Source organism: Salmo salar, chromosome ssa06, assembly GCF_905237065.1.
Source record: "Salmo salar chromosome ssa06, Ssal_v3.1, whole genome shotgun sequence".
NCBI lineage: Eukaryota > Metazoa > Chordata > Actinopteri > Salmoniformes > Salmonidae > Salmo > Salmo salar.
Genome location: NC_059447.1, coordinates 93,842,143 through 93,869,642, shown reverse-complemented (window position 1 = coordinate 93,869,642; position 27,500 = coordinate 93,842,143). Strand labels below are relative to the sequence as shown.

At 49.0% G+C, this 27,500-nt stretch overlaps 1 protein-coding gene across 5 annotated transcripts in view; it reads left to right on the top strand.

Moving 5' to 3' along the window:
* Window positions 1-27,500, top strand: part of sec63 (SEC63 homolog, protein translocation regulator) — a 39,756-nt gene that overhangs the window by 9,300 nt on the left and 2,956 nt on the right. For 2 of the 5 annotated variants that reach the window (XM_045721219.1, XM_045721220.1), the window contains exons 2-19: window positions 612-711; window positions 1,444-1,558; window positions 2,809-2,921; window positions 5,491-5,552; window positions 6,289-6,347; window positions 7,052-7,102; window positions 10,092-10,200; window positions 10,419-10,513; window positions 13,261-13,393; window positions 16,410-16,502; window positions 16,651-16,796; window positions 18,417-18,564; window positions 20,775-20,857; window positions 21,808-21,885; window positions 21,961-22,119; window positions 23,359-23,520; window positions 24,415-24,615; window positions 24,875-24,979. In XM_045721219.1, the coding sequence (XP_045577175.1) occupies window positions 612-711; window positions 1,444-1,558; window positions 2,809-2,921; window positions 5,491-5,552; window positions 6,289-6,347; window positions 7,052-7,102; window positions 10,092-10,200; window positions 10,419-10,513; window positions 13,261-13,393; window positions 16,410-16,502; window positions 16,651-16,796; window positions 18,417-18,564; window positions 20,775-20,857; window positions 21,808-21,885; window positions 21,961-22,119; window positions 23,359-23,520; window positions 24,415-24,615; window positions 24,875-24,979 (2,012 nt within the window). The other 3 variants (XM_045721221.1, XM_045721218.1, XM_045721217.1) reach the window with 3 other exon arrangements.

The window sequence follows — 27,500 nt, the reverse complement described above, 5'->3', positions numbered from 1 at the left end:
GAGGGGGGGCTGTCTGCTTTCTCTGGGGGAGGTAGGGGGGCTGTCTGCTTTCTCTGGGGGAGGTAGGGGGGCTGTCTGCTTTCTCTGGGGGAGGGGGGGGCTGTTTGCTTTCTCTGGGGGAGGGGGGGGCTGTCTGCTTTCTCTGGGGGAGGGGGGGGCTGTCTGCTTTCTCTAGGGGGGGCTGTCTGCTTCCTCTGGGGGGGCGCTGTCTGGAGGAGGGGGGGCTGTCTGCTTTCTCTGGGGGAGGAGGGGGGCTGTCTGCTTCCTCTGGGGGAGGGGGGGGGCTGTCTGCTTTCTCTAGGGGGGCTGTCTGCTTCCTCTGGGGGGCGCTGTCTGGAGGAGGGGGGCTGTCTGCTTCCTCTGGTGGGGGGGGCTGTCTGCTTCCTCTGGTGGGGGCGAGGGGGGGCTGTCTGCTTCCTCTGGGGGGTGCTGTCTGGAGGAGGGGGGGCTGTCTGCTTCCTCTGGTGGGGGGGGGGCGCTGTCTGCTTCCTCTGGTGGGGGGGCGCTGTCTGCTTCCTCTAGGGGAGGGGGGGATTATTTTACTCTAAACTCTTCTCTGTCCACACGTCCACATGTCTGTGACTCCCTGTCTAACTTGTGTGTTACCCCAGAACAGCTGCGTCTGAAGAGCCTGCGGAAGGTCCATGGACGGTGTCTGTGGTATCGCCTCCGCTTGATGAAGGCACAGCAGAGCATCATACCCACACTAAAGTGAGTCACTTCCTTAGTGAACCAGAAACTAGTTGTGTGTCTCTCTCTCTGTGTCTCTCTCTCTCTCTCTCGTTCTCTCGCTCTCTGTGTGTCTCTCTCGCTCTGTCGCTCTCTCGCTCTCTGTGTCGCTCTCTCGCTCTCTCTGTGTCTCTCTCTCACTTTCTCTGTGTCTCTCGATCTCTCGTTCTGTGTCTCTCGCTCTCTCGTTCTGTGTCTCTCGCTCTCTCGTTCTGTGTCTCTCGCTCTCTCGTTCTGTGTCTCTCGCTCTCTCGCTCTCTCCTTCTGTGTCTCTCGCTCTCTCGCTCTCTCTGTGTCTCTCGCTCTCTCTGTGTCTCTCGCTCTCTCTGTGTCTCTCGCTCTCTCTGTGTCTCTCGCTCTCTCTGTGTCTCTCGCTCTCTCTGTGTCTCTCGCTCTCTCTGTGTCTCTCGCTCTCTCTGTGTGTCTCGCTCTCTCTGTGTCTCTCGCTCTCTCGCTCTCTCTGTGTGTCTCGCTCTCTCGCTCTCTGTGTCTCGCTCTCTCGCTCTCTCTGTGTCTCTCGCTCTCTCTGTGTGTCTCGCTCTCTCTGTGTGTCTCGCTCTCTCGCTCTCTGTGTCTCGCTCTCTCGCTCTCTGTGTGTCGCTCTCTCGCTCTCTGTGTGTCTCGCTCTCTCGCTCTCTGTGTGTCTCTCGCTCTCTGTGTGTCTTTGTCTTTCTGTCTGTGAGATTAACCCGTTGTTTGTGTTTGTGTGTATAGGAAAGCAGCCCTATTGTTTGGCTGGGCTGTGTTTTTGCTGCTGGCCTACAAAGTGTCCAAGCTGGACCGAGAGTACCAGGAATATAACCCTTACGAAGTCCTCGGCCTTGACCAGGTAATACACACACTACCTGACCAGAAGTATGTGGACACCTGCTCCTTGAACATCTCATTCCATCATCAGGGTCATTAATATGGAGTTGGTCCCCCCCTTTGCTGCTATAACAGCCTCCGCTCTTCTGGGAAGGCTTTCCACTAGATGTTGGAACATTGCTGCTATAACAGCCTCCACTCTTCTGGGAAGGCTTTCCACTAGATGTTGGAACATTGCTGCTATAACAGCCTCCGCTCTTCTGGGAAGGCTTTCCACTAGATGTTGGTACATTGCTGCTATAACAGCCTCCACTCTTCTGGGAAGGCTTTCCACTAGATGTTGGAACATTACTGCTATAACAGCCTCCACTCTTCTGGGAAGGCTTTCCACTAGATGTTGGAACATTGCTGCTATAACAGCCTCCACTCTTCTGGGAAGGCTTTCCACTAGATGTTGGAACATTGCTGCTATAACAGCCTCCACTCTTCTGGGAATGCTTTCCACTAGATGTTGGAACATTGCTGCTATAACAGCCTCCACTCTTCTGGGAAGGCTTTCCACTAGATGTTGGAACATTGCTGCTATAACAGCCTCCACTCTTCTGGGAAGGCTTTCCACTAGATGTAGGAACATTGCTGCTATAACAGCCTCCTCTCTTCTGGGAAGGCTTTCCACTAGATGTTGGAACATTGCTGCTATAACAGCCTCCACTCTTCTGGGAAGGCTTTCCACTAGATGTTGGTACATTGCTGCTATAACAGCCTCCACTCTTCTGGGAAGGCTTTCCACTAGATGTTGGAACATTGCTGCTATAACAGCCTCCTCTCTTCTGGGAAGGCTTTCCACTAGATGTTGGAACATTGCTGCTATAACAGCCTCCTCTCTTCTGGGAAGGCTTTCCACTAGATGTTGGAACATCGCTGCAGGGACTTGCTTCCATTCAGCCACGAGAGCATTAGTGAGGTCGGGACACTGATGTTGGGCGATTTAGTCCTGGCTCGCAGTCTGCGTTCCAATTTATCACAAAGGTGTTCGACGGGGTTGAGGTCAGGGCTTTGTGCGGGCCAGTCAAGTTCTTCCACATCCATTTCTGTTCGGGACCTTGCTTTGTTGGAAGCACAGGATCTTCTAGAATGTCATTGCACACGCTGATACGTGGTCATTAAGAGAAGCGATATGGATTGAACAGTTGTAGACCTGTGTGTGTGTGTGTGTGTGTCTCTGTGTGTGTGTGTGTGTGTGTCTCTGTGTGTGTGTGTGTGTGTGTGTAGGGAGCGTCTGTATCAGAGATTAAGAAGCAGTATCGGCTGCTGTCGCTGAAGTTCCATCCTGATAAAGGAGGAGACGAAGACTTGTTCATGAGGATCGCCAAAGCGCACTCCGCGTAAGTCTGTCTCTGTCTGTCTCTGTGTGAACTAGATGATGTAGCCATGTTAATATGAATCAATGGGTGTTTCTCAATATGCGTACTACCGTACTACACTCTCACGGTCCCAGTGCATTCTGGGACCGTCTCCGACCACGTTACCTCACGCTGAGCAGCACCTCCCCCTACTGTATTACCTCACGCTGAGCAGCACCCCCCCTACTGTATTACCTCACGCTGAGCAGCACCTCCCCCTACTGTATTACCTCACGCTGAGCAGCACCTCCCCCTACTGTATTACCTCACGCTGCACCTCCCCCTACTGTATTACCTCACGCTGAGCAGCACCTCCCCCTTACTGTATTACCTCACGCTGAGCAGCACCTCCCCCTACTGTATTACCTCACGCTGAGCAGTACCTCCCCCTACTGTATTACCTCACGCTGAGCAGCACCTCCCCTACTGTATTACCTCACGCTGAGCAGCACCCCCCCCTACTGTATTACCTCACGCTGAGCAGCACCTCCCCCTACTGTATTACCTCACGCTGAGCAGCACCTCCCCCTACTGTATTACCTCACGCTGCACCTCCCCCTACTGTATTACCTCACGCTGAGCAGCACCTCCCCCTACTGTATTACCTCACGCTGCACCTCCCCTACTGTATTACCTCACGCTGAGCAGTACCTCCCCCTACTGTATTACCTCACGCTGAGCAGCACCTCCCCCTACTGTATTACCTCACGCTGAGCAGCACCTCCCCCTACTGTATTACCTCACGCTGCACCTCCCCCTACTGTATTACCTCACGCTGAGCAGCACCTCCCCTACTGTATTACCTCACGCTGAGCAGCACCTCCCCTACTGTATTACCTCACGCTGCACCTCCCCCTACTGTATTACCTCACGCTGAGCAGCACCTCCCCCTACTGTATTACCTCACGCTGAGCAGCACCTCCCCTACTGTATTACCTCACGCTGAGCAGCACCTCCCCCTACTGTATTACCTCACGCTGAGCAGCACCTCCCCCTACTGTATTACCTCACGCTGAGCAGCACCTCCCCCTACTGTATTACCTCACGCTGAGCAGCACCTCCCCCTACTGTATTACCTCACGCTGAGCAGCACCTCCCCCTACTGTATTACCTCACGCTGAGCAGCACCTCCCCCCTACTGTATTACCTCACGCTGAGCAGCACCTCCCCCCTACTGTATTACCTCACGCTGAGCAGCACCTCCCCCTACTGTATTACCTCACGCTGCACCTCCCCCTACTGTATTACCTCACGCTGCACCTCCCCCTACTGTATTACCTCACGCTGAGCAGCACCTCCCCCTACTGTATTACCTCACGCTGAGCAGCACCTCCCCTACTGTATTACCTCACGCTGAGCAGCACCTCCCCCTACTGTATTACCTCACGCTGAGCAGCACCTCCCCTACTGTATTACCTCACGCTGCACCTCCCCCTACTGTATTACCTCACGCTGAGCAGCACCTCCCCCTACTGTATTACCTCACGCTGAGCAGCACCTCCCCCTACTGTATTACCTCACGCTGAGCAGCACCTCCCCTACTGTATTACCTCACGCTAAGCAGCACCTCCCCTACTGTATTGCCTCACGCTGCACCTCCCCCTACTGTATTGCCTCACGCTGAGCAGCACCTCCCCCTACTGTATTACCTCACGCTGAGCAGCACCTCCCCCTACTGTATTACCTCACGCTGAGCAGCACCTCCCCCTACTGTATTGCCTCACGCTGCACCTCCCCCTACTGTATTACCTCACGCTGAGCAGCACCTCCCCCTACTGTATTGCCTCACGCTGAGCAGCACCTCCCCCTACTGTATTACCTCACGCTGAGCAGCACCTCCCCCTACTGTATTACCTCACGCTGCACCTCCCCCTACTGTATTACCTCACGCTGCACCTCCCCCTACTGTATTGCCTCACGCTGCACCTCCCCCTACTGTATTGCCTCACGCTGAGCAGCACCTCCCCCCTACTGTATTACCTCACGCTGAGCAGCACCTCCCCCCTACTGTATTACCTCACGCTGAGCTGCACCTCCCCCCTACTGTATTACCTCACGCTGAGCAGCACCTCCCCCTACTGTATTACCTCACGCTGAGCAGCACCTCCCCCTACTGTATTACCTCACGCTGAGCAGCACCTCCCCCTACTGTATTACCTCACGCTGAGCAGCACCTCCCCCTACTGTATTACCTCACGCTGCACCTCCCCCTACTGTATTACCTCACGCTGCACCTCCCCCTACTGTATTACCTCACGCTGCACCTCCCCCTACTGTATTACCTCACGCTGCACCTCCCCCTACTGTATTACCTCACGCTGCACCTCCCCCTACTGTATTGCCTCACGCTGCACCTCCCCCTACTGTATTGCCTCACGCTGCACCTCCCCCTACTGTATTGCATGTCCAAACGGAGAAGGGCCCGTTTTGATTTGGACTCGTACTCCGACCCTACCGCGCTCGGAGCACGTTAGTATGCATTTTGAGAAACACCCAATGTGTTTGCTTCATCTGGTAACTTTCTTCCTTCCGCCCAATCCCCCCCCCCCAGGCTGACCAATGACGAGTCAAGACAGAACTGGGAGACCTACGGCAACCCAGATGGTCCAAGAGGTACGTCTCGGTTCAACTTCTAAATGTTTTTGAAAATAATTTCATTGATGCTACGTCCGAAAGTGTGTCTCCTTCCTCCAAAAAAGTGTCCACTTGTTTACTTCCCTTCCATTGATTTGAAAGGAAAGGAGTGACATAAGAAAATGCTCCACCAATCCAATGCTTTTAGACTAGTGGGCAGCTCAGAGGAAGTCATTGATAGTCTCTTCATCACTGTGGCCAGCTTGATAAGTCATTGATAGTCTCACTCTTCACTGTGGCCAGCTTGATAAGTCATTGACAGTCTCACTCTTCACTGTGGCCAGCTTGATAAGTCATTGATAGTCTCACTCTTCACTGTGGCCAGCTTGATAAGTCATTGATAGTCTCACTCTTCACTGTGGCCAGCTTGATAAGTCATTGATAGTCTCACTCTTCACTGTGGCCAGCTTGATAAGTCATTGATAGTCTCACTCTTCACTGTGTCCAGCTTGACAACAGTCATCTAAATGAAAGCTGGACAGTCAGGGAGCATCAAAAATTCCAAAAGCGATGGATAGAGGGAAATGTTTTGCTAATTTTTACGGCGAGGAAATTTTAATTATTCTTAAGTGTGACCCTCCGGACTTCGTTGAAGACCGAATGTGGCCCCCCGAGACAAAATTTGACCAAAATCAGACCTTCCCCTGGTCTGAGTTCCCTTCCATAAAAACAATCTACATTTCAAGTCTCTTCCTTTCTCCTCCTACTCTTCCAGCCACTAGTTTTGGCATCGCTCTGCCTGCGTGGATCGTAGACTCCAAGAACTCCATGCTGGTATGTATTTTTCCTGTTAGGTTTTATCCACCTGTTGTTTATACATTACTGAGTTAACAGATCTCTCCCTCCCCCTCTCTCTCTCTCCCTCCCCCTCTCTCTCTCCCTACCGTCTCTCTCTCTCTCCCTACCGTCTCTCTCTCCCTACCGTCTCTCTCTCTCTCCCTCCCGTCTCTCTCTCTCTCCCTCCCGTCTCTCTCTCTCTCCCTCCCCCTCTCTCTCTCTCCCTCCCGTCTCTCTCTCTCTCCCTCCCGTCTCTCTCTCCCTACCGTCTCTCTCTCTCTCCCTCCCGTCTCTCTCTCCCTCCCGTCTCTCTCTCTCTCCCTCCCGTCTCTCTCTCCTCGTCTCTCTCTCTCTCCCTCCCGTCTCTCTCTCCCTACCGTCTCTCTCTCTCTCCCTCCCGTCTCTCTCTCTCTCCCTCCTCTCTCTCTCTCTCCCTCCCGTCTCTCTCTCTCTCCCTCCGTCTCTCTCTCTCTCTCCCTCCCGTCTCTCTCTCTCTCTCCCTCCCGTCTCTCTCTCTCTCCCTCCCGTCTCTCTCTCTCTCCCTCCCGTCTCTCTCTCTCTCCCTCCCGTCTCTCTCTCTCTCCCTCCCGTCTCTCTCTCTCTCCCTCCCGTCTCTCTCTCTCTCCCTCCCGCTCTCTCTCTCTCTCCCTCCCGTCTCTCTCTCTCTCTCTCTCTCTGTCTGCCTCTCCTCTCCTCTCTAGGTATTGCTGGTCTATGGTCTAGCCTTCATGGTCATCCTGCCGGTTGTGGTGGTAAGAGTCCTCTGTTACCATAGAAACACACACACACACAGATCTACTGAGTTGCTTGGGCAATACACCAGTATACGGTATAAACAACGGTATATTTCAAAATACTGATGGTATGATCTTTCAATCCCGTCTCTGCTTAGAACTATAAACTATAAATAATAAACTGTGTCAAATGATCTCCAGCTATGCAGCTGCTTTGCTAACTTGCTAGCTAAGTGGCTAGATGTCAAGATCAAGGCAGCGGTCCAAACACGGTATGTTTTTAACCCCTCAGCCCGTGCGCTAGCCACTTTGCCTCGGGGGGGGGGGAAATCCAGTCGAAACCGGATGCAGTTTGTTTGCTATCTTAAGTGGAAGTCCAATTCACTGACGTAGCTACTTGACAGGAGTGGTGGCTAGATACGTTAGCTTACTAGGTACATTTAATACTGTAGCTAGCTACCTGACAGGAGCGCTAGCTAGATACGTTAGCTTACTAGGTACATTTAATACTGTAGCTAGCTACCTGACAGGAGCGCTAGCTAGATACGTTAGCTTACTAGGTACATTTAATACTGTAGCTAGCTACCTGACAGGAGCGCTAGCTAGATACGTTAGCTTACTAGGTACATTAATACTGTAGCTAGCTACCTGACAGGAGCGCTAGCTAGATACGTTAGCTTACTAGGTACATTTAATACTGTAGCTAGCTACCTGACAGGAGCGCTGGCTAGATACGTTAGCTTACTAGGTACATTAATACTGTAGCTAGCTACCTGACAGGAGCGCTGGCTAAATACGTTAGCTTACTAGGTACATTTAATACTGTAGCTAGCTACCTGACAGGAGCGCTAGCTAGATACGTTAGCTTACTAGGTACATTAATACTGTAGCTAGCTACCTGACAGGAGCGCTGGCTAGATACGTTAGCATACTAGGTACATTTAATAGCTTTAGGTTGTTTGTTTTTAAGCTAAACTTCAGATTTCCACCAAGGACGTTGCCTCTCCAAACATCACTCTCCCTCGCTTGGGCAAGGGACATTTTGAGGTGGATGTGACGATGTAAAACATCATCCAAGGGCTGAGGGGGGTTTTAGGGGCTGAGGGGGGTTTTAGGGGCTGAGGGGGGTTTGAGGGGCTGAGGGGGGTTTGAGGGGCTGAGGGGGGGTTTGAGGGGCTGAGGGGGGGGTTTGGGGGCTGAGGGGGTTTGGGGGCTGAGGGGGGTTTGGGGCTGAGGGGGTTTAGGGGGGTTTAGGGGTTTTGGGGCTGAGGGGGTTTAGGGTGTTTTGGGGCTGAGGGGGTTTGAGGGGCTGAGGGGGTTTGAGGGGCTGAGGGGGGTTTGGGGCTGAGGGGGGTTTAGGGTGTTTTGGGGCTGAGGGGGTTTAGGGTGTTTTGGGGCTGAGGGGGTTTAGGGTGTTTTGGGGCTGAGGGGGTTTAGGGTGTTTTGGGGCTGAGGGGGTTTAGGGTGTTTTGGGGCTGAGGGGGGTTTAGGGGGTTTTGGGGCTGAGGGGGGTTTAGGGGTTTTGGGGCTGAGGGGGGCTGAGGGGGTTTTAGGGGCTGAGGGGGGTTTAGGGGCTGAGGGGGGTTTAGGGGCTGAGGGGGTTTAGGGGCTGAGGGGGTTTAGGGGCTGAGGGGGGGTTTAGGGGCTGAGGGGGGTTTGAGGGGCTGAGGGGGTTTGAGGGGCTGAGGGGGTTTGGGGCGTTTTGGGGCTGAGGGGGTTTGGGGCGTTTTGGGGCTGAGGGGGGTTTGGGGCGTTTTGGGGCTGAGGGGGGTTTGGGGGTTTTGGGGCTGAGGGGCTGGGGGGGTTGGGGCTGAGGGGTTTTTGGGGCTGAGGGGTTTTTGGGGCTGAGGGGTTTTTGGGGCTGAGGGGTTTTGGGGCTGAGGGGGGTTTAGGGGTTTTGGGGCTGAGGGGGTTTAGGGGTTTTGGGGCTGAGGGGGGTTTTGGGGTTTTGGGGCTGAGGGGGGTTTAGGGGTTTTAGGGGCTGAGGGGGGTTTTAGGGGCTGAGGGGGTTGGGGGGCTGAGGGGATTTTAAGGGGATTTAGGGGCTGAGGGGGTTTTGGGGGCTATGGGGGGGTTTGGGGGCTGAGGGGGGTTTAGGGGCTGGTTGGGGCTGAGGGGGTTTGGGGGCTGAGGGGGTTTTAGGGGCTGAGGGGGGTTTGGGGGCTGAGGGGCGTTTTAAGGGGATTTAGGGGCTGAGGGGGATTTAGGGGCTGAGGGGGGTTTAGGGGCGTTTTAGGGGCTGAGGGGGTTTTAGGGGCTGAGGGGGTTTTAGGGGCTGAGGGGGGTTTTAGGGGCTGAGGGGGTTTTAAGGGGATTTAGGGGCTGAGGGGGGTTTAGGGGCTGAGGGGGGTTTTAGGGGGGTTTAGGGCTGAGGGGGTTTTAGGGGCTGAGGGGGTTTTAGGGGGGGTTTAGGGCTGAGGGGGTTTTAGGGGCTGAGGGGGTTTTAGGGGCTGAGGGGGTTTTAGGGGCTGAGGGGGTATCTACTTTGAGTTTGAAACGCAGCCCAAGCTTCTTGATTACAGCAGAGACGTTCATCCCCATTCCTGGATCAAATCCCTGCTGCCTAAATTGTTTTGTGCGCCTCCCAAAAAAAGAAAGCTTATTATTATATAAACGCAAAGGTATGAAAATCTGAGTACCTCCCAACAACTAACCAACGGTATGAAATTCTGAGTACCTCCCAACAACTAACCAATGGTACAGAAACGGTATGAAATTCTGAGTACCTCCCAACAACTAACCAACGGTACAGAAACGGTATGAACATCTGAGTACCTCCCAACAACTAACCAACGGTACAGAAACGGTATGAACATCTGAGTACCTCCCAACAACTAACCAATGCTACAGAAACGGTATGAACATCTGAGTACTTCCCAACAACTAACAAACGGTATGAAAATCTGAGTACCTCCCAATCCTCGTCTCTGCTCTTCTCTCTCTCTCTCTCTAGTTCCCTCAATCTTTCTTCAACTCTCTCTTTCTCTCTCTCTCTCTCCCCCTTCAGGGTACATGGTGGTATCGCTCTATACGTTACAGTGGGGACCAGATACTAATCAACACAACACAACTCTTCATGCACTTTATGTATAAGACTCCCAACATGAACATGAAACGTGAGTTAACTGAACCTGACCGCAGGTTAAAGGGATACTTCACCCAAATTACACAAAATTACACTTTTTTTTTTTGTTTGTTTCCTTACCATGTAATCAGTCTGGCTTAGGTTACCTGGCCACTGTTACCAAATGTTTAACTTTCTAGCATTTGTGGCACAAATCGAATTAGTCAATGGTAACTGATATTAGCATTTTTTTTGTCGCTTCATGTGTAGGGTTATCCATGGTGTTGACGGCTGCATTTGAGTTTGACCCCCGCAGCAACAAAGAGGCCACCATACGACCCACCGACAACATCCAAGTACCACAGGTAAAATAGGGACTGTCGTTCTACCTGTCGTTCTACCTGTCGTTCTACCTGTCGTTCTACCTGTCGTTCTACCTGTCGTTCTGCCTGTCGTTCTGCCTGTCGTTCTGCCTGTCGTTCTGCCTGTCGTTCTGCCTGCCGTTCTGCCTGCCGTTCTGCCTGCCGTTCTGCCTGCCGTTCTGCCTGCCGTTCTGCCTGCCGTTCTGCCTGCCGTTCTGCCTGTCGTTCTGCCTGCCTGTCTGTCTCAGGGATGCAAACTAGTCACCTTTCGTAGAATTTTCACAGTTTTGAATCCAAAATAGGTGACCTACGTGATTCGTGTCGATCCGGGGAGAAAAGTTGGGGGAGGGGAGGGGCTTTGGAGCAGACTACTGGCTGTTATTGGGAGGGGGAGGGGCTTTGGGGCAGAATACTGGCGGTGAGTGGGAGGGGGAGGGGCTTTGGGTCAGACTACTGGCTGTTATTGGGAGGGGGAGGGGCTTTGGGTCAGACTACTGGCTGTTATTGGGAGGGGGAGGGGCTTTGGGTCAGACTACTGGCTGTTATTGGCAGGGGAGGGGCTTTGGATCAGACTACTGGCTGTTATTGGGAGGGGAGGGGCTTTGGAGCAGACTACTGGCTGTTATTGGCAGGGGGAGGGGCTTTGGATCAGACTACTGGCTGTTATTGGCAGGGGGAGGGGCTTTGGATCAGACTACTGGCTGTTATTGGCAGGGGAGGGGCTTTGGATCAGACTACTGGCTGTTATTGGCAGGGGGAGGGGCTTTGGATCAGACTACTGGCTGTTATTGGGAGGGGGAGGGGCTTTGGATCAGACTACTGGCTGTTATTGGGAGGGGAGGGGCTTTGGATCAGACTACTGGCTGTTATTGGCAGGGGGAGGGGCTTTGGATCAGACTACTGGCTGTTATTGGGAGGGGGAGGGGCTTTGGATCAGACTACTGGCTGTTATTGGGAGGGGAGGGGCTTTGGAGCAGACTACTGGCTGTTATTGGCAGGGGGAGGGGCTTTGGATCAGACTACTGGCTGTTATTGGGAGGGGGAGGGGCTTTGGATCAGTTTACTGGCTGTTATTGGGAGGGGGAGGGGCTTTGGAGCAGACTACTGGCTGTTATTGGCAGGGGGAGGGGCTTTGGATCAGTTTACTGGCTGTTATTGGGAGGGGGAGGGGCTTTGGAGCAGACTACTGGCTGTATCCAAGGCTCAGCCAATCGTAACAGCAGAATGCAGCACGCGACTGAAGAGACAACCGATTTTGTAGCTACAGCCTCAGCGCGCGCTCTGGAAAGACAGCGGGAGAGTAGAAAGGCAGTTTTTTTCCATTTACAGCAGCACGTCCCCTGAACGATAACGAAGAGGAAGGTGATGAAGCCTACTTGATGAGCTGTAACAACAAACAAAAAAACTACTGGAATTTGGAAAGTTTGAGGTGAGGGAGAAAGTGTGGTGGAACAACTATTGTTAGCGTTTTTTTTAAAGTAGCGTTTTCTTGCTAGCTGGATCGAATTCTCCGTTAGCGAAGTTAGCCAGAGAAACCTGTAGAGGTGAAATGAACACCACACTCTTTCTCACGTTTTCTACACAGTGGATAAGAAGGGATATGCCAGGTGTACTTTCTGCCTGAAAGATATATAAATTATTCTCTCCTGGCACATTGTAGAACACAGATGTCCACAGGCAGAAAAGTGTACAATATAATATTGGGGGATTATTTTTGTTGTTGTTACTCAGTGAACATTATTTTTGTGCCTTATATCTACTGTAGTGGCCACTATAGCAACAATAGAATGTCTTGTTTCATTCCATTTCTACTTCAGAAGTTTTTTTTGGGGGGGGGGGGGGGGTTTCTCCCAAGTGCAATATTTATAAAGGCTGTCGCGGCAACGGGCGTTGTATTGTAAAGGCTGTCGCGCAACGGGCGTTGTATTGTAAAGGCTGTCGCGGCAACGGGCGTTGTATTGTAAAGGCTGTCGCGGCAACGGGCGTTGTATTGTAAAGGCTGTCGCGGCTAACTGCAATATTAGTGGATTGTTTTTTTTTATCAAGACTTGTCATTTGCAGTAAAGTCCAGTCAACAAATAACATTAGATTGCTTTATGTTTTTTTTAGCTGTGAGTTCGGTTCACACAAACCACTTTTTATTTAACACAAAGACTGATCATGTAGGTCATATTCTGTTGATTAATTAGTTAAGACCTGCATTTCCCCCTAGCAGGGATTTATTCCATGTTTCAGTGCAACACCAAAAAGTGTCACCTTTTTGGTCCCTCACCAGTTTGCATCCCTGCCGTTCGGCCTGTCTGTCTCCGTGTGGGTCTCTCTGCCTGCATGTCTGTCTCCGTGTGGGTCTCTCTGCCTGCCTGTCTGTCTCCGTGTGGGTCTCTCTGCCTGCCTGTCTGTCTCCGTGTGGGTCTCTCTGCCTGCCTGTCTGTCTCCGTGTGGGTCTCTCTGCCTGCCTGTCTGTCTCCGTGTGGGTCTCTCTGCCTGCCTGTCTGTCTCCGTGTGGGTCTCTCTGCCTGCCTGTCTGTCTCCGTGTGGGTCTCTCTGCCTGCCTGTCTGTCTCCGTGTGGGTCTCTCTGCCTGCCTGTCTGTCTCCGTGTGGGTTTGGTGTCTCCTCTGTCTGTCTCCGTGTGGGTCTCTCTGCCTGCCTGTCTGTCTCCGTGTGGGTCTCTCTGCCTGCCTGTCTGTCTCCGTGTGGGTCTGTCTCTCTCTCTTCTCGGTCTGTTAAACCTCTCCCTGTCTGTCTCCAGCTGATCCGTGAGTTGGGGAACATCAACGTGAAGAAGAAGGAACCTCCATTCTGCTACCCCTACAGTCTTAAGGCCCGGGTTCTGGTGATGGCTCACCTGGCACGCATGGAGGTCTCGGACGACATCGAAGAGGGTACGACACGCCGCACTCACAGGGCTGCTACGGCAACCGTATTACCGCCACGCCGCACTCACAGGGCTGCTGCTACGGTAACCGTATTACCGCCAGGGCTGCTGCTACGGTAACCGTATTACCGCCGCGCCGCACTCACAGGGCTGCTACGGCAACCGTATTACCGCCGCACTCACAGGGCTGCTGCTACGGTAACCGTACTACCGCCACACCGGCCGGTCACGAGTCATGATGGCTGTCAAATTCCACGTGACCGTTTAGTCACGGTAGTTAGGCTTCTCTAAGCTCTGATGCTGCTGCTGGTCGTTACTAACCTACCAAACTAGCTACCTGCCTGGTACTCAGCGCTCTATCGTCCCTCTAATCACTCTGACATCAATACAAATGTAATGGAAAATCTAATCAAACACTTCATGAGAGCCCATGACCTCATGTTGCGCAACATTTCTATAGGCCATTGTGTGAGAAAACAGAGTGATGGCCTCTATTAAAAAGAGGAGGATCCCATCAGCTTTCTATAGGCCAGACCTACGATATTTATTAATCAACTTTCCTAATATTAAGCACATTGCTTCTCTTTACAACAGGAGTATAGCCTACCTGGCTGGCATGAAAATGAACCACGGGGAAAAGCATTCACAATTATTGATTTTATTTATTTCACCTTTATTTAAACTAGGCAAGTCCATTAAAAACTGTTTCTTATTTACAATGACGACCTACCAAAAGGCCTCCTGCGGGGGATGGGGGATAATTTTATATATATACACACACACACACACACACACACACACACACACACACACACACACACACACACACAGGACAAAAGACACATCACGACGAGAGAGACAGCACAAGGCAACATAAAGAGACCTAAGACAACAACACAACATGGTAGCAACACAGCATGGTAGCAACACAGCATGGTAGAGACACAGCATGGTAGCAGCACAGCATGGTAGCAGCACAGCATGGTAGCAGCACAGCATGGTAGCAACACAGCATGGTAGCAACACAGCATGGTAGCAGCACAGCATGGTAGCAGAACAGCATGGTAGCAACACAGCATGGTAGAAACACAGCATGGTAGCAACACAGCATGGTAGCAGCACAGCATGGTAGCAGCACAGCATGGTAGCAACACAGCATGGTAGCAGCACAACATGGTAGAAACACAAAACAGTGTACAAACATTATTGGGCCCAGACAACAGCACAAAGGTCAAGAAGGTAGAGACAGCAATACATCACACAAAGCAGCCACAACTGTCAGTAAGAGTGTCCATGATTGAGTCTTTGAATGAAGAGATGGAAATAAAACTGTCCAGTTTGAGTGTTTTGTTACAACTCGTTCCAGTCGCTAGCTGCAGCGAACTGAAAAGAGGAGCGACCCAGGGATGTGTTTGCTTTGGGGACCTTTAACAGAATGTGACTGGCAGAACGGGTGTTGCATGTGGAGGATGAGGGCTGCAGTAGATATCTCAGATAGGGGGGAGTGAGGCCTAAGAGGGTTTTATAAATAAGCATCAACCAGTGGGTCTTGCGACGGGTATACAGAGATGACCAGTTTACAGAGGAGTATAGAGTGCAGTGATGTGTCCTATAAGGAGCATTGGTGGCAAATCTGATGGCCGAATGGTAAAGAACATCTAGCCGCTCGAGAGCACCCTTACCTGCCAATCTATAAATAACGTCTCCATAATCTAGCATGGGTAGGATGGTCATCTGAATCGGGGTTAGTTTGGCAGCTGGGGTGAAAGAGGAGCGATTACGACAGAGGAAACCAAGTCTAGATTTAACTTTAGCCTGCAGCTTTGATATGTGCTGAGAGAAGGACAGTGTACAGTCTAGCCATACTCCCAAGTACTTGTATGAGGTGAATATGTCAAGCTCTAAACCCTCAGAAGTAGTAATCACACCTTTGGGAAGAGGGGCATTCTTCTTACCAAACCACATGAACTTTGTTTTGGAGGTGTTCAGAACAAGGTTAAGGGTAGAGAAAGCTTGTTGGACACTAAGAAAAGCTTTGTTGTGGAGCGTTGAACACAATCTGGGGAGAGGCCAGCTGAGTATAAGACTGTATCATCTGCATATAAATGGATGAGAGAGCTTCCTACTGCCTGAGCTATGTTGTTGAGTGTAAATTGAGAAGAGCGTGGGGCCTAGGATCGAGCCTTGGGGTACTCCCTTGGTGACAGGCAGTGGCTGAGACGGCAGATTTTCTGACTTTATACACTGCACTCTTTGAGAGAGGTAGTTAGCAAACCAGGCCAAAGACCCCTCAGAGACACCAATACTCCTTAGCCGGCCCACAAGAATGGAATGGTCTACCGTATATCAAAAGCTTTGGCCAAGTCAATAAAAATAGCAGAATAACATTGCTTAGAATCAAGGGCAATGGTGACATCATTTAGGACCTTTTAAGGTTACAGTGACACATCCATATCCTGAGCAGAAAACAGATTACATACCCGAGAGAACACTATAGACGTCAAGAAAGCCAGCCAGCTGAATATTGACACGTTTTTACAACAATTGATAAACAGGGCAAAAACAGATTAGCTTGGTCAACCCCTTTAAATAAAGGATGAACCGTGGCTGCCTTCCAAGCAATGGGAACCTCCCCAGAGAGGAGAGACAGGTTTAAAAGGTCAGAGATAGGGCTTGGCGATGATAGGAGCAGCAACCTTAAAGAAGAAAGGGTCTAAACCATCTGACCCAGATGTTTTTTGGGGGGTCAAGTTTAAGAACCTCCTTTAGCACCTCAGACTCAGTGAATGACTGCAGGGAGAAACTTTGTAGCGGGGCAGGAGAAAAAGAGGGAGGAGCATCAGGGATGGTCACATTAGAAGAGTCGCTCTGTGGCCCGCCCGCCCGCTCGCTCTGTGGCCCGCCCGCCCGCTCGCTCTGTGGCCCGCCCGCCCGCTCGCTCTGTGGCCCGCCCGCCCGCTCGCTCTGTGGCCCGCCCGCCCGTTCGCTCTGCGTCTCATTCTCTCTCTCTCTGTGTGTTACAGACCAGAGGTTTGTGGTGAGGAAGAGTCCAGCTCTGCTCCAGGAGATGGTCAACGTGGGCTGTCAACTCACCATGATGGCCAACAGCCGAGGAGGTACACACATACACACACACACTGTCAACTCACCATGATGGCCAACAGCAGAGGAGGTACACACACACACACACACACACACACGCTACCTAACTGAGACAGATGCGTGCTGACCTGTGTGTGTGTGTGTGTGTGTGTGTGTGCGCAGGGTTCCATGCCCCCAGGCTGGTGTCGATAGAGAACTGTATGAAGCTGACCCAGATGATCGTCCAGGGTCTCCAAGAGTCCAAGTCTCCTCTGCTGCAGCTTCCTCACTTCGAAGAGGAGCACCTCCGTTACTGCGTCTCCAAGAAGGTGCCGTCGCCCTGTTATATACCAGGCCTCTTTCTCAATTCTCATCTTTCCTCCATTCCTTGCCTCCTCTTTTCTCACCTTCTCAAAAATCTGAGGCGAGGGGAATCTTGGATCTTGTCGTCCAATAGAATTGAGAAGGATGCAAGGAGATAGGATGTGAGGAATTGCAGTAAGACCAATTGAGATGGAGCTATAGCATGCTGACTCTCTCTACGCTCCTCCCTCCAGTATAAGGTGTGTTACTATGGTAACCGGTACCAGGTGTATTATGGTATGGTAACTATAGTAACCTCTCCCCAGTATAAGGTGTATTATGGTATGGTAACTATAGTAACCTCTCCCCAGTATAAGGTGTATTATGGTATGGTAACTATAGTAACCTCTCCCCAGTACAAGGTGTATTATGGTATGGTAACTATAGTAACCTCTCCCCAGTACAAGGTGTATTATGGTATGGTAACTATAGTAACCTCTCCCCAGTACAAGGTGTATTATGGTATGGTAACTATAGTAAGCTCTCTCCAGTACAAGGTGTATTATGGTATGGTAACTATAGTAACCTCTCTCCAGTACCAGGTGTATTATGGTATGGTAACTATAGTAACCTCTCTCCAGTACCAGGTGTATTATGGTATGGTAACTATAGTAACCTCTCTCCAGTACAAGGTGTATTATGGTATGGTAACTATAGTAACCTCTCTCCAGTACAAGGTGTATTATGGTAACTATAGTAACCTCTCTCCAGTACAAGGTGTATTATGGTAACTATAGTAACCTCTCTCCAGTACAAGGTGTATTATGGTAACTATAGTAACCTCTCTCCAGTACAAGGTGTATTATGGTAACTATAGTAACCTCTCTCCAGTACAAGGTGTATTATGGTATGGTAACTATAGTAACCTCTCTCCAGTACAAGGTGTATTATGGTATGGTAACTATAGTAACCTCTCCCCAGTACAAGGTGTATTATGGTATGGTAACTATAGTAACCTCTCTCCAGTACAAGGTGTATTATGGTAACTATAGTAACCTCTCTCCAGTACAAGGTGTATTATGGTAACTATAGTAACCTCTCTCCAGTACAAGGTGTATTATGGTATGGTAACTATAGTAACCTCTCCCCAGTACCAGGTGTATTATGGTATGGTAACTATTTTAACCTCTCCCCAGTATAATTTGTATTATGGTATGGTAACTATAGTAACCTCTCTCCAGTACAAGGTGTATTATGGTATGGTAACTATAGTAACCTCTCTCCAGTACAAGGTGTATTATGGTATGGTAACTATTTTAACCTCTCCCCAGTATAATTTGTATTATGGTATGGTAACTATAGTAACCTCTCTCCAGTACAAGGTGTATTATGGTATGGTAACTATAGTAACCTCTCTCCAGTACAAGGTGTATTATGGTATGGTAACTATAGTAACCTCTCTCCAGTACAAGGTGTATTATGGTATGGTAACTATAGTAACCTCTCCCCAGTACAAGGTGTATTATGGTATGGTAACTATAGTAACCTCTCTCCAGTACAAGGTGTATTATGGTATGGTAACTATAGTAACCTCTCCCCAGTACAAGGTGTATTATGGTATGGTAACTATAGTAACCTCTCTCCAGTACAAGGTGCGTAGCCTGCAGGACCTGGTCAGCCTGAAGGACTCGGACCGTCGGAGCATGCTCCGTTTCCTTGGCGAGGAGAAGTATGACGAGGTTATGGCCGTGCTCGCCAGCTTCCCGTCCATCACCATGGATACCAAGCTGCAGGGTGAGGTCACGCCCCCTTCTCTGGAGTTTGTGTTTGTATTCACTCAATTTTAGTTCTTGCAGGCTGTCGCGACAGATACTGGCATGAAACCATATCTCACAGGCTGTCCCAACCAGATACTGGCATGAAACCATATCTAACAGGCTGTCCCAACAGATACTGGCATGAAACCGTATCTAACAGGCTGTCCCAACAGATACTGGCATGAAACCGTATCTAACAGGCTGTCCCATCAGATACTGGCATGAAACCATATCTAACAAGCTGTCCCCGACCAGATACTGGCATGAAACCATATCTAACAGGCTGTCCCGACAGATACTGGCATGAAACCATATCTAACAGGCTGTCCCAACAGATACTGGCATGAAACCATATCTAACAGGCTGTCCCAACAGATACTGGCATGAAACCATATCTAACAAGCTGTCCCAACAGATACTGGCATGAAACCATATCTAACAAGCTGTCCCCGACCAGATACTGGCATGAAACCATATCTAACAAGCTGTCCCATCAGATACTGGCATGAAACCATATCTAACAGGCTGTCCCGACAGATACTGGCATGAAACCATATCTAACAGGCTGTCCCGACAGATACTGGCATGAAACCATATCTAACAGGCTGTCCCAACAGATACTGGCATGAAACCATATCTAACAGGCTGTCCCATCAGATACTGGCATGAAACCATATCTAACAAGCTGTCCCAACAGATACTGGCATGAAACCATATCTAACAAGCTGTCCCAACAGATACTGGCATGAAACCATATCTAACAGGCTGTCCCAACAGATACTGGCATGAAACCATATCTAACAGGCTGTCCCAACCAGATACTGGCATGAAACCATATCTAACAGGCTGTCCCGACAGATACTGGCATGAAACCATATCTAACAGGCTGTCCCAACAGATACTGGCATGAAACCATATCTAACAGGCTGTCCCAACAGATACTGGCATGAAACCATATCTAACAGGCTGTCCCAACAGATACTGGCATGAAACCATATCTAACAGGCTGTCCCAACAGATACTGGCATGAAACCATATCTAACAGGCTGTCCCAACAAGATACTGGCATGAAACCATATCTAACAGGCTGTCCCAACACATACTGGCATGAAACCATATCTAACAGGCTGTCCCAACAGATACTGGCATGAAACCATATCTAACAGGCTGTCCCAACAGATACTGGCATGAAACCATATCTAACAGGCTGTCCCAACCAGATACTGGCATGAAACCATATCTAACAGGCTGTCCCAACCAGATACTGGCATGAAACCATATCTAACAAGCTGTCCCAACAGATACTGGCATGAAACCATATCTAACAGGCTGTCCCATCAGATACTGGCATGAAACCATATCTAACAGGCTGTCCCAACCAGATACTGGCATGAAACCATATCTAACAAGCTGTCCCGACAGATACTGGCATGAAACCATATCTAACAAGCTGTCCCAACAGATACTGGCATGAAACCATATCTAACAGGCTGTCCCGACAGATACTGGCATGAAACCATATCTAACAGGCTGTCCCATCAGATACTGGCATGAAACCATATCTAACAGGCTGTCCCAACACATACTGGCATGAAACCATATCTAACAGGCTGTCCCAACACATACTGGCATGAAACCGTATCTAACAGGCTGTCCCATCAGATACTGGCATGAAACCATATCTAACAGGCTGTCCCAACAGATCCTGGCATGAAACCATATCTAACAAGCTGTCCCGACAGATACTGGCATGAAACCATATCTAACAAGCTGTCCCAACAGATACTGGCATGAAACCATATCTAACAGGCTGTCCCGACAGATACTGGCATGAAACCATATCTAACAGGCTGTCCCAACACATACTGGCATGAAACCATATCTAACAGGCTGTCCCAACACATACTGGCATGAAACCGTATCTAACAGGCTGTCCCAACACATACTGGCATGAAACCATATCTAACAGGCTGTCCCAACAGATACTGGCATGAAACCGTATCTAACAGGCTGTCCCATCAGATACTGGCATGAAACCATATCTAACAGGCTGTCCCAACCAGATACTGGCATGAAACCATATTGATATTTGTTTTTCTCAGGGGGAAACCTGTTGTCTCTCCTGTCCTGGACTGTGTTGTTACTACAGTCTCATCTCTTACCTGTTGTCTTCTGTTCTCTCTCCAGTCCTGGATGATGAAGACAGCAATAACATCACAGCTGGATCTATCGTCACGGTTACGGTCACCCTGACCAGGAAGAGGATGGCGGTAAGGGAGGGTTGGATGGAGGGAGGGTTGGATGGAGGGAGGGTTGGATGGAGGGAGGGTTGGTTGGAGGGAGGGAGGGAAGGAGGGAGGGAAGGATGGAGGGATGGAGGGAGGGAGGAAGGGAGGGAGGGAGGGAGGGAGGGAGGGAGGGAGGGAGGGATGAAGGGAGGGAGGGAGGAAGGGAGGGAGGGATGGAGGAAGGGATGGAGGAGGAAGGGATGGATGGAGGGTTGCAGGGATGGATGGAGGGTTGCAGGGATGGATGGAGGGAGGGTTGGAGGGAGGGTTGGTTGGAGGGAGGGATGGAGGAAGGGATGTATGGAGGGGAGGGAGGGAGGGAGGGAGGGAGGGAGAGGAGGGAGGGAGGAGGGAGGGAGGGAGGAGGGAGGGAGGGAGGGAGGGAGGGAGGGAATGAATCTGTTATTCAGTGTGTTTGTATGGTCTAATAGCAATAAAGCCACATTTTTAAATGTATAACAAGTATTAGTATTTATTTATTTTATACTTCAAGGAGTCTTAAAATTCAAAATCAAATAGTTAAATGATCCTTTGTGTGACCTTCTCTGTAAACCCCCTCGGCTTAGATGCTAAACATAGCAAACGATTCGCACCTATGTATTCAATATGTCACTTTAGCTACTGTGTGTCTCGTCTCTCTCGTTCTCTCTCTGTCTCTCTCTCTCTGTCTCTCTCTCTCTCTCGTTCTCTCTCTCTCTCGTTCTCTCTCTCTCTCGTTCTCTCGCTCTCTCTCTCTCGCTCTCTCTCGCTCTCTCTCTCTCTCTCGTTCTCTCTCTCTCTCTCGTTCTCTCTCGTTCTCTCTCTTTCTCGTTCTCTCTCTCTCTCTCGTTCTCTCTCTCTCTCTCGTTCTCTCTCTCTCTCTCGCTCTCGCTCTCTCTCTCGCTCTCTCTCTCTCTCGTTCTCTCTCGCTCTCGCTCTCTGTATGTGTGTAGGAGGTGTTTGAGAAGGAGCAGAATGTGACACCTTGTCTCGTAGTCGGAGAGGAAGCCAGTACAGAGGATGCTGCCACGGTACGCACCGTCTGAACACACACACACACACTTGACAATGCAACGACTGATAACACATAACCTGTTTGTGTGCAGCAGGGAGACGTCAGTAAAACCAAAGCCAAGGTGTGGCAGAACAAGACGAAAGCAGCCAAGAAAACCAAGCAGTCAAAGAAGAAGAAACTCACCAAGAAGAAGCCCCTCCCGCTGCCAGCAGCCAAGGCCAAACAGGCCAATGGGAGCGCGTCAGGAAGTGTAAGCAGCCAATCAGAGAGTCGATCCAATCGGATTGTTTTTGTTGTAATTAATAACTGTAGTCACAAGGACGTTTCTGCCTCAAGTCATCTTAACTTCTTTTACTGCCAGTACCAGACCTGAATTCAAGTACTATTTAGAGTATTTCATGTAGTAACAGATATAATGCCAGTACCAGACCTGAATTCAAGTACTATTTAGAGTATTTCAGTTTATAACAGATATAATGCCAGTACCAGACCTGAATTCAAGTACTATTTAGAGTATTTCATGTAGTAACAGATATAATGCCAGTACCAGACCTGGATTCAAGTACTATTTAGAGTATTTAATGTAGTAACAGATATAATGCCAGTACCAGACCTGAATTCAAGTACTATTTAGAGTATTTCAGTGTATAACAGATATAATGCCAGTACCAGACCTGAATTCAAGTACTATTTAGAGTATTTCATGTAGTAACAGATATAATGCCAGTACCAGACCTATTTTCAAGTACTATTTAGAGTATTTCATGTAGTAACAGATATATAATGCCAGTACCAGACCTGGATTCAAGTACTATTTATAGTATTTCAGTTACTTTGAAAAGCATTTCCTAGTAGTTGAATATTGGAAAGTATTTGGAATTATAAACTAAGTGGTTCGATCCCTGAATGCTGATTTGGCTTACAGCTGTGGTATATCACACCTTATTCCACATATGACAAAGCATTTATTCTCAGAGTCTTTGAATCCCGCTGGTTACCGGTTTACAACAGCAGAAGGTTCTCGCGGGGTTTGTGCTATATGGCCAATATACACCACGGCTAAAGGCTGTGTCCAGGCCCTCTGCGTAACGCGTAAGAACGACCCTTAGCCATGGTATTTTGTCCGTATACCACACCTCCTCGGGCGTGTATTTAAAAAAATATATTCTAATACACAGTTAAGTGTTGTTTTTTTTTTTTGTGTGTTTTTTTTTCAAACACAGGTATTTAAATACTCATTATGCATTTGAACCAAGGTCTGTTCGTTGGTGGTATATTAAATATGTACAAAAAAAAAATACAAAAAATACTTTCAAACACTTCAAATATATGTAGTTAATTCGGCCACATTATTTGAAAATACCCAAATACTCAAAATATATATATTTTTTAAATACTTAAAAATGCATATGCATTTAAACCCAGCTCTGGTGTATAAACTAACCAATATGTGTTGACTCTGCTTTATTGATGCCTGTTTGTGTTTTAGGAGGTGGTTGCCGTGGCGAAGGAGGATGAGGAGGACGGGTCAGACAAAGGCAGCGAATCAGAGGAGGGCGAGGGTAACAAAGATTCTCCGAGCGAGAGAGACGAGGAGAGCGACAAACAGAGCGACACGGAGCAGGATGAGATCGCCGGGGACGACGAGGAGGTCAGGCACCTGTGTGTGTGTGTGTGTGTGTGTGTGTGTGTGTGTGTGTGTGTGTGGGGGGGGACTCCCTGGAGCACATTGGATGGGTAACTCCAGTCCTGGGAGGTGTCACACCTTTGCCCCAGTTCCATCCTGATCTGCAATGTAATTAGTTTAATCAGGTGTGTTTGCTAGCGATGGGTGGGAAAGGTATGAACTGCTCCGGCCCCCAGAGGACTGCAGTTACCCATCTCTGAAGGAGGACTGCAGTTACCCATCTCTGAAGGAGGACTGCAGTTACCCATCTCTGAAGGAGGACTGCAGTTACCCATCTCTGAAGGAGGACTGCAGTTACCCATCTCTGAAGGAGGACTGCAGTTACCCATCTCTGAAGGAGGACTGCAGTTACCCATCTCTGAAGGAGGACTGCAGTTACCCATCTCTGAAGGAGGACTGCAGTTACCCATCTCTGAAGGAGGACTGCAGTTACCCATCTCTGAAGGAGGACTGCAGTTACCCATCTCTGAAGGAGGACTGCAGTTACCCATCTCTGAAGGAGGACTGCAGTTACCCATCTCTGAAGGAGGACTGCAGTTACCCATCTCTGAAGGAGGACTGCAGTTACCCATCTCTGAAGGAGGACTGCAGTTACCCATCTCTGAAGGAGGACTGCAGTTACCCATCTCTGAAGGAGGACTGCAGTTACCCATCTCTGAAGGAGGACTGCAGTTACCCATCTCTGAAGGAGGACTTTACCGATCTGCGGAACAGGGTTGGAGTATAAACCTCCAGGAGGGTTTTATCTCTCCAGGAACAGGGCTAGAGAGCAGTTATATAGACTATGTATAACCCCTCTCTCTCTCTCTCTCTCTCTCTCTCTCTCCCCCTCCCTCTCTCCCTCTCTCTCCCCCCCAGGAGTGGGAGGCGTTGCAGCAGAGTATCCAGCGGAGAGAGAGGGCCCTGTTGGAGACGAAGTCTAAGGTCACCCACCCTGTCTACAGCCTGTACTACCCAGAGGAGAAACACGAGTGGTGGTGGCTTTACATTGCTGACCGCAAGGACCAGACTCTAGTCTCCATGCCATACCACGTCTGTACACTCAAAGACACAGAAGAGGTGAGAGAGAGGGTGTGTGTGTGGTGTGTGTGTATCAAGAATGGTCCACCACCCAAAGGACATCCAGCCAACTTGACACAACTGTAGGATTGGAGTCAACATGGGACCAGCAGCCCTGTGGAAACGCTTTGACACCTTGTAGAGTCACGTGACCCTGATAGATTGAGGCTGTTCTGAGAGACAAAAATGGAGGGGTGGACGACACTTCAGTATCAGGAAGGTGTTCTTAATGTTTAGTGTGTTCTTTCGCTCTCGACAGGTGGAACTGAAGTTCCCAGCTCCCTCTAAAACGGGGAACTTCCAGTACTCTGTTATCCTCCGCTCAGATTCTTACCTGGGTCTGGACCAGATCAGACCACTCAAGGTGAGACGGTACAACGCGCGCGTGTGTGTGTGTGTGACTGTGTGTGATGTGTGTGTGTGTGTTGTATTGTAACTGTGTGTTTTAACTGTGTTGTATTTTAACTGTGTTTTAACCTCTCTGGGGTATGTGGGACGCTAGCGCCAAATACAAAAACGACAAAAATCTCATAATTCAAATTTCTCAAACATACAACTATTATATCCCATTTTAAAGATGCACTTCTCATTAATCCAATCACATTGTCCGATTTTCAAAAAGGCTTTACGGCGAAAGCATAACATTTAGATTATGTTAGGACAGCGCCAAAGACAAGAAAAACCACACAGCCATTTTCCAAGCAAGGAGAGGCGTCACAAAAACCAGAAATACAGCTAAAATGAATCACTAACCTTTGATGATCTTCATCAGATGGCACTCATAGGACTTCATGTTACACAATAGATGTATGTTTTGCTCGATAAAGTTCATATTTATATCCAAAAACCCCATTTTACATTGGCGTGTAATGTTCAGAAATGTTTTGCCTCCAAAACTGCCGGTGAATTAGCACATCAATTTACAGAAATACTCATCATAAACGTTGATAAAAATATTCAACAGTTATTCAAAGAATTATAGATAAACTTCTCCTTAATGCAACCGCTGTGTCAGGTTTCAAAAAAAGCTTTACGGCGAAAGCAAATTTTGCAATAATCTGAGTACTGCGTTCAGATATCAAAACAAGCCATACAGACACCCGCCATTTTAGAGTCAACAGAAATGACAAAAATTACATTATAAATATTCACTTTGATGATCTTCATCAGATGGCACTCATAGGACTCCCACTTCCACAAGAAATATATTTATGTCCAAATACCTCCGTTTTGTTTGCGCGTTCAGTCGAGTTATCCAAATGCGCCGTGCTTGCTCATTTTGTTGAGACGAAAGTCCCAAAAAGTTATACTACAGTTTGTAGAAACATGTCAAACGATGTATAGCATCGATCTTTAAGACGTTTTTATCATACAGCTTCGATATTATTCCAACCGGACAAATCCTTTGTCTTCAGAAAAGGAAAAAAAAAAGCACCTCGCGCTGACGGCCAAGCGTATAAATGATCTAATGGCACTCTGGTTGAAATGACTGTCATTCCCTTCCAGGTCACAGTAGAAGCCTTAAACTAGTTTCTAAAGACTGTTGACATCTAGTGGAAGCCTTAGGAACTGCAAAATGAACCCTAAATCACTGTAGTTTGAAAAGGGAATTAATTGAAAAAAAACTACAAGCCTCAGATTTTCAACTTCCTGGTTGGATTTTTCTCAGGGTTTTTGCCTGCCATATGAGTTCTGTTACACTCACAGACATCATTCAAACAGTTTTAGAAACTTTAGGGTGTTTTCTAACCAAATCTACTAATAATATGCAAATATTTGACTCTGGGCCCGAGTATTAGGCAGTTTACTCTGGGCACGCTTTTCATCCGAAAATGAAAATACTGCCCCCTATACCTTAAAACGTTAACTGTGTTGTAACTGTGTTGTAACTGTGTTGTAACTGTGTTGTAACTGTTGTGTTGTAACTGTGTTGTGTTGTAACTGTGTTGTAACTGTGTTGTAACTGTGTTGTAACTGTTGTGTGTTGTAACTGTGTTGTAACTGTGTTGTAACTGTGTTGTGTTGTAACTGTGTTGTATTGTAACTGTGTTGTGTTGTAACTGTGTTGTGTTGTAACTGTGTTGTGTTGTAACTGTGTTGTGTTGTAACTGTGTTGTGTTGTAACTGTGTTGTGTTGTAACTGTGTTGTGTTGTAACTGTGTTGTAACTGTGTTGTGTTGTAACTGTGTTGTAACTGTGTTGTGTTGTAACTGTGTTGTAACTGTGTTGTAACTGTGTTGTAACTGTGTTGTGTTGTAACTGTGTTGTGTTGTAACTGTGTTGTGTTGTAACTGTGTTGTGTTGTGTTGTAACTGTGTTGTGTTGTAACTGTGCCAGCTGGAGGTGCATGAGGCCAAGGCAGTGTTGTGTTGTAACTGTGTTGTAACTGTGCTGTGTTGTAACTGTGCCAGCTGGAGGTGCATGAGGCCAAGGCAGTGTTGTGTTGTAACTGTGTTGTGTTGTAACTGTGTTGTGTTGTAACTGTGCCAGCTGGAGGTGCATGAGGCCAAGGCAGTGCTGTGTTGTAACTGTGCTGTGTTGTAACTGTGTTGTGTTGTAACTGTGTTGTGTTGTAACTGTGTTGTGTTGTAACTGTGTTGTGTTGTAACTGTGCTGTGTTGTAACTGTGCCAGCTGGAGGTGCATGAGGCCAAGGCAGTGTTGTGTTGTAACTGTGCTGTGTTGTAACTGTGCCAGCTGGAGGTGCATGAGGCCAAGGCAGTGTTGTGTTGTAACTGTGTTGTAACTGTGCTGTGTTGTAACTGTGCTGTGTTGTAACTGTGCCAGCTGGAGGTGCATGAGGCCAAGGCAGTGCTGTGTTGTAACTGTGTTGTGTTGTAACTGTGCCAGCTGGAGGTGCATGAGGCCAAGGCAGTGCTGTGTTGT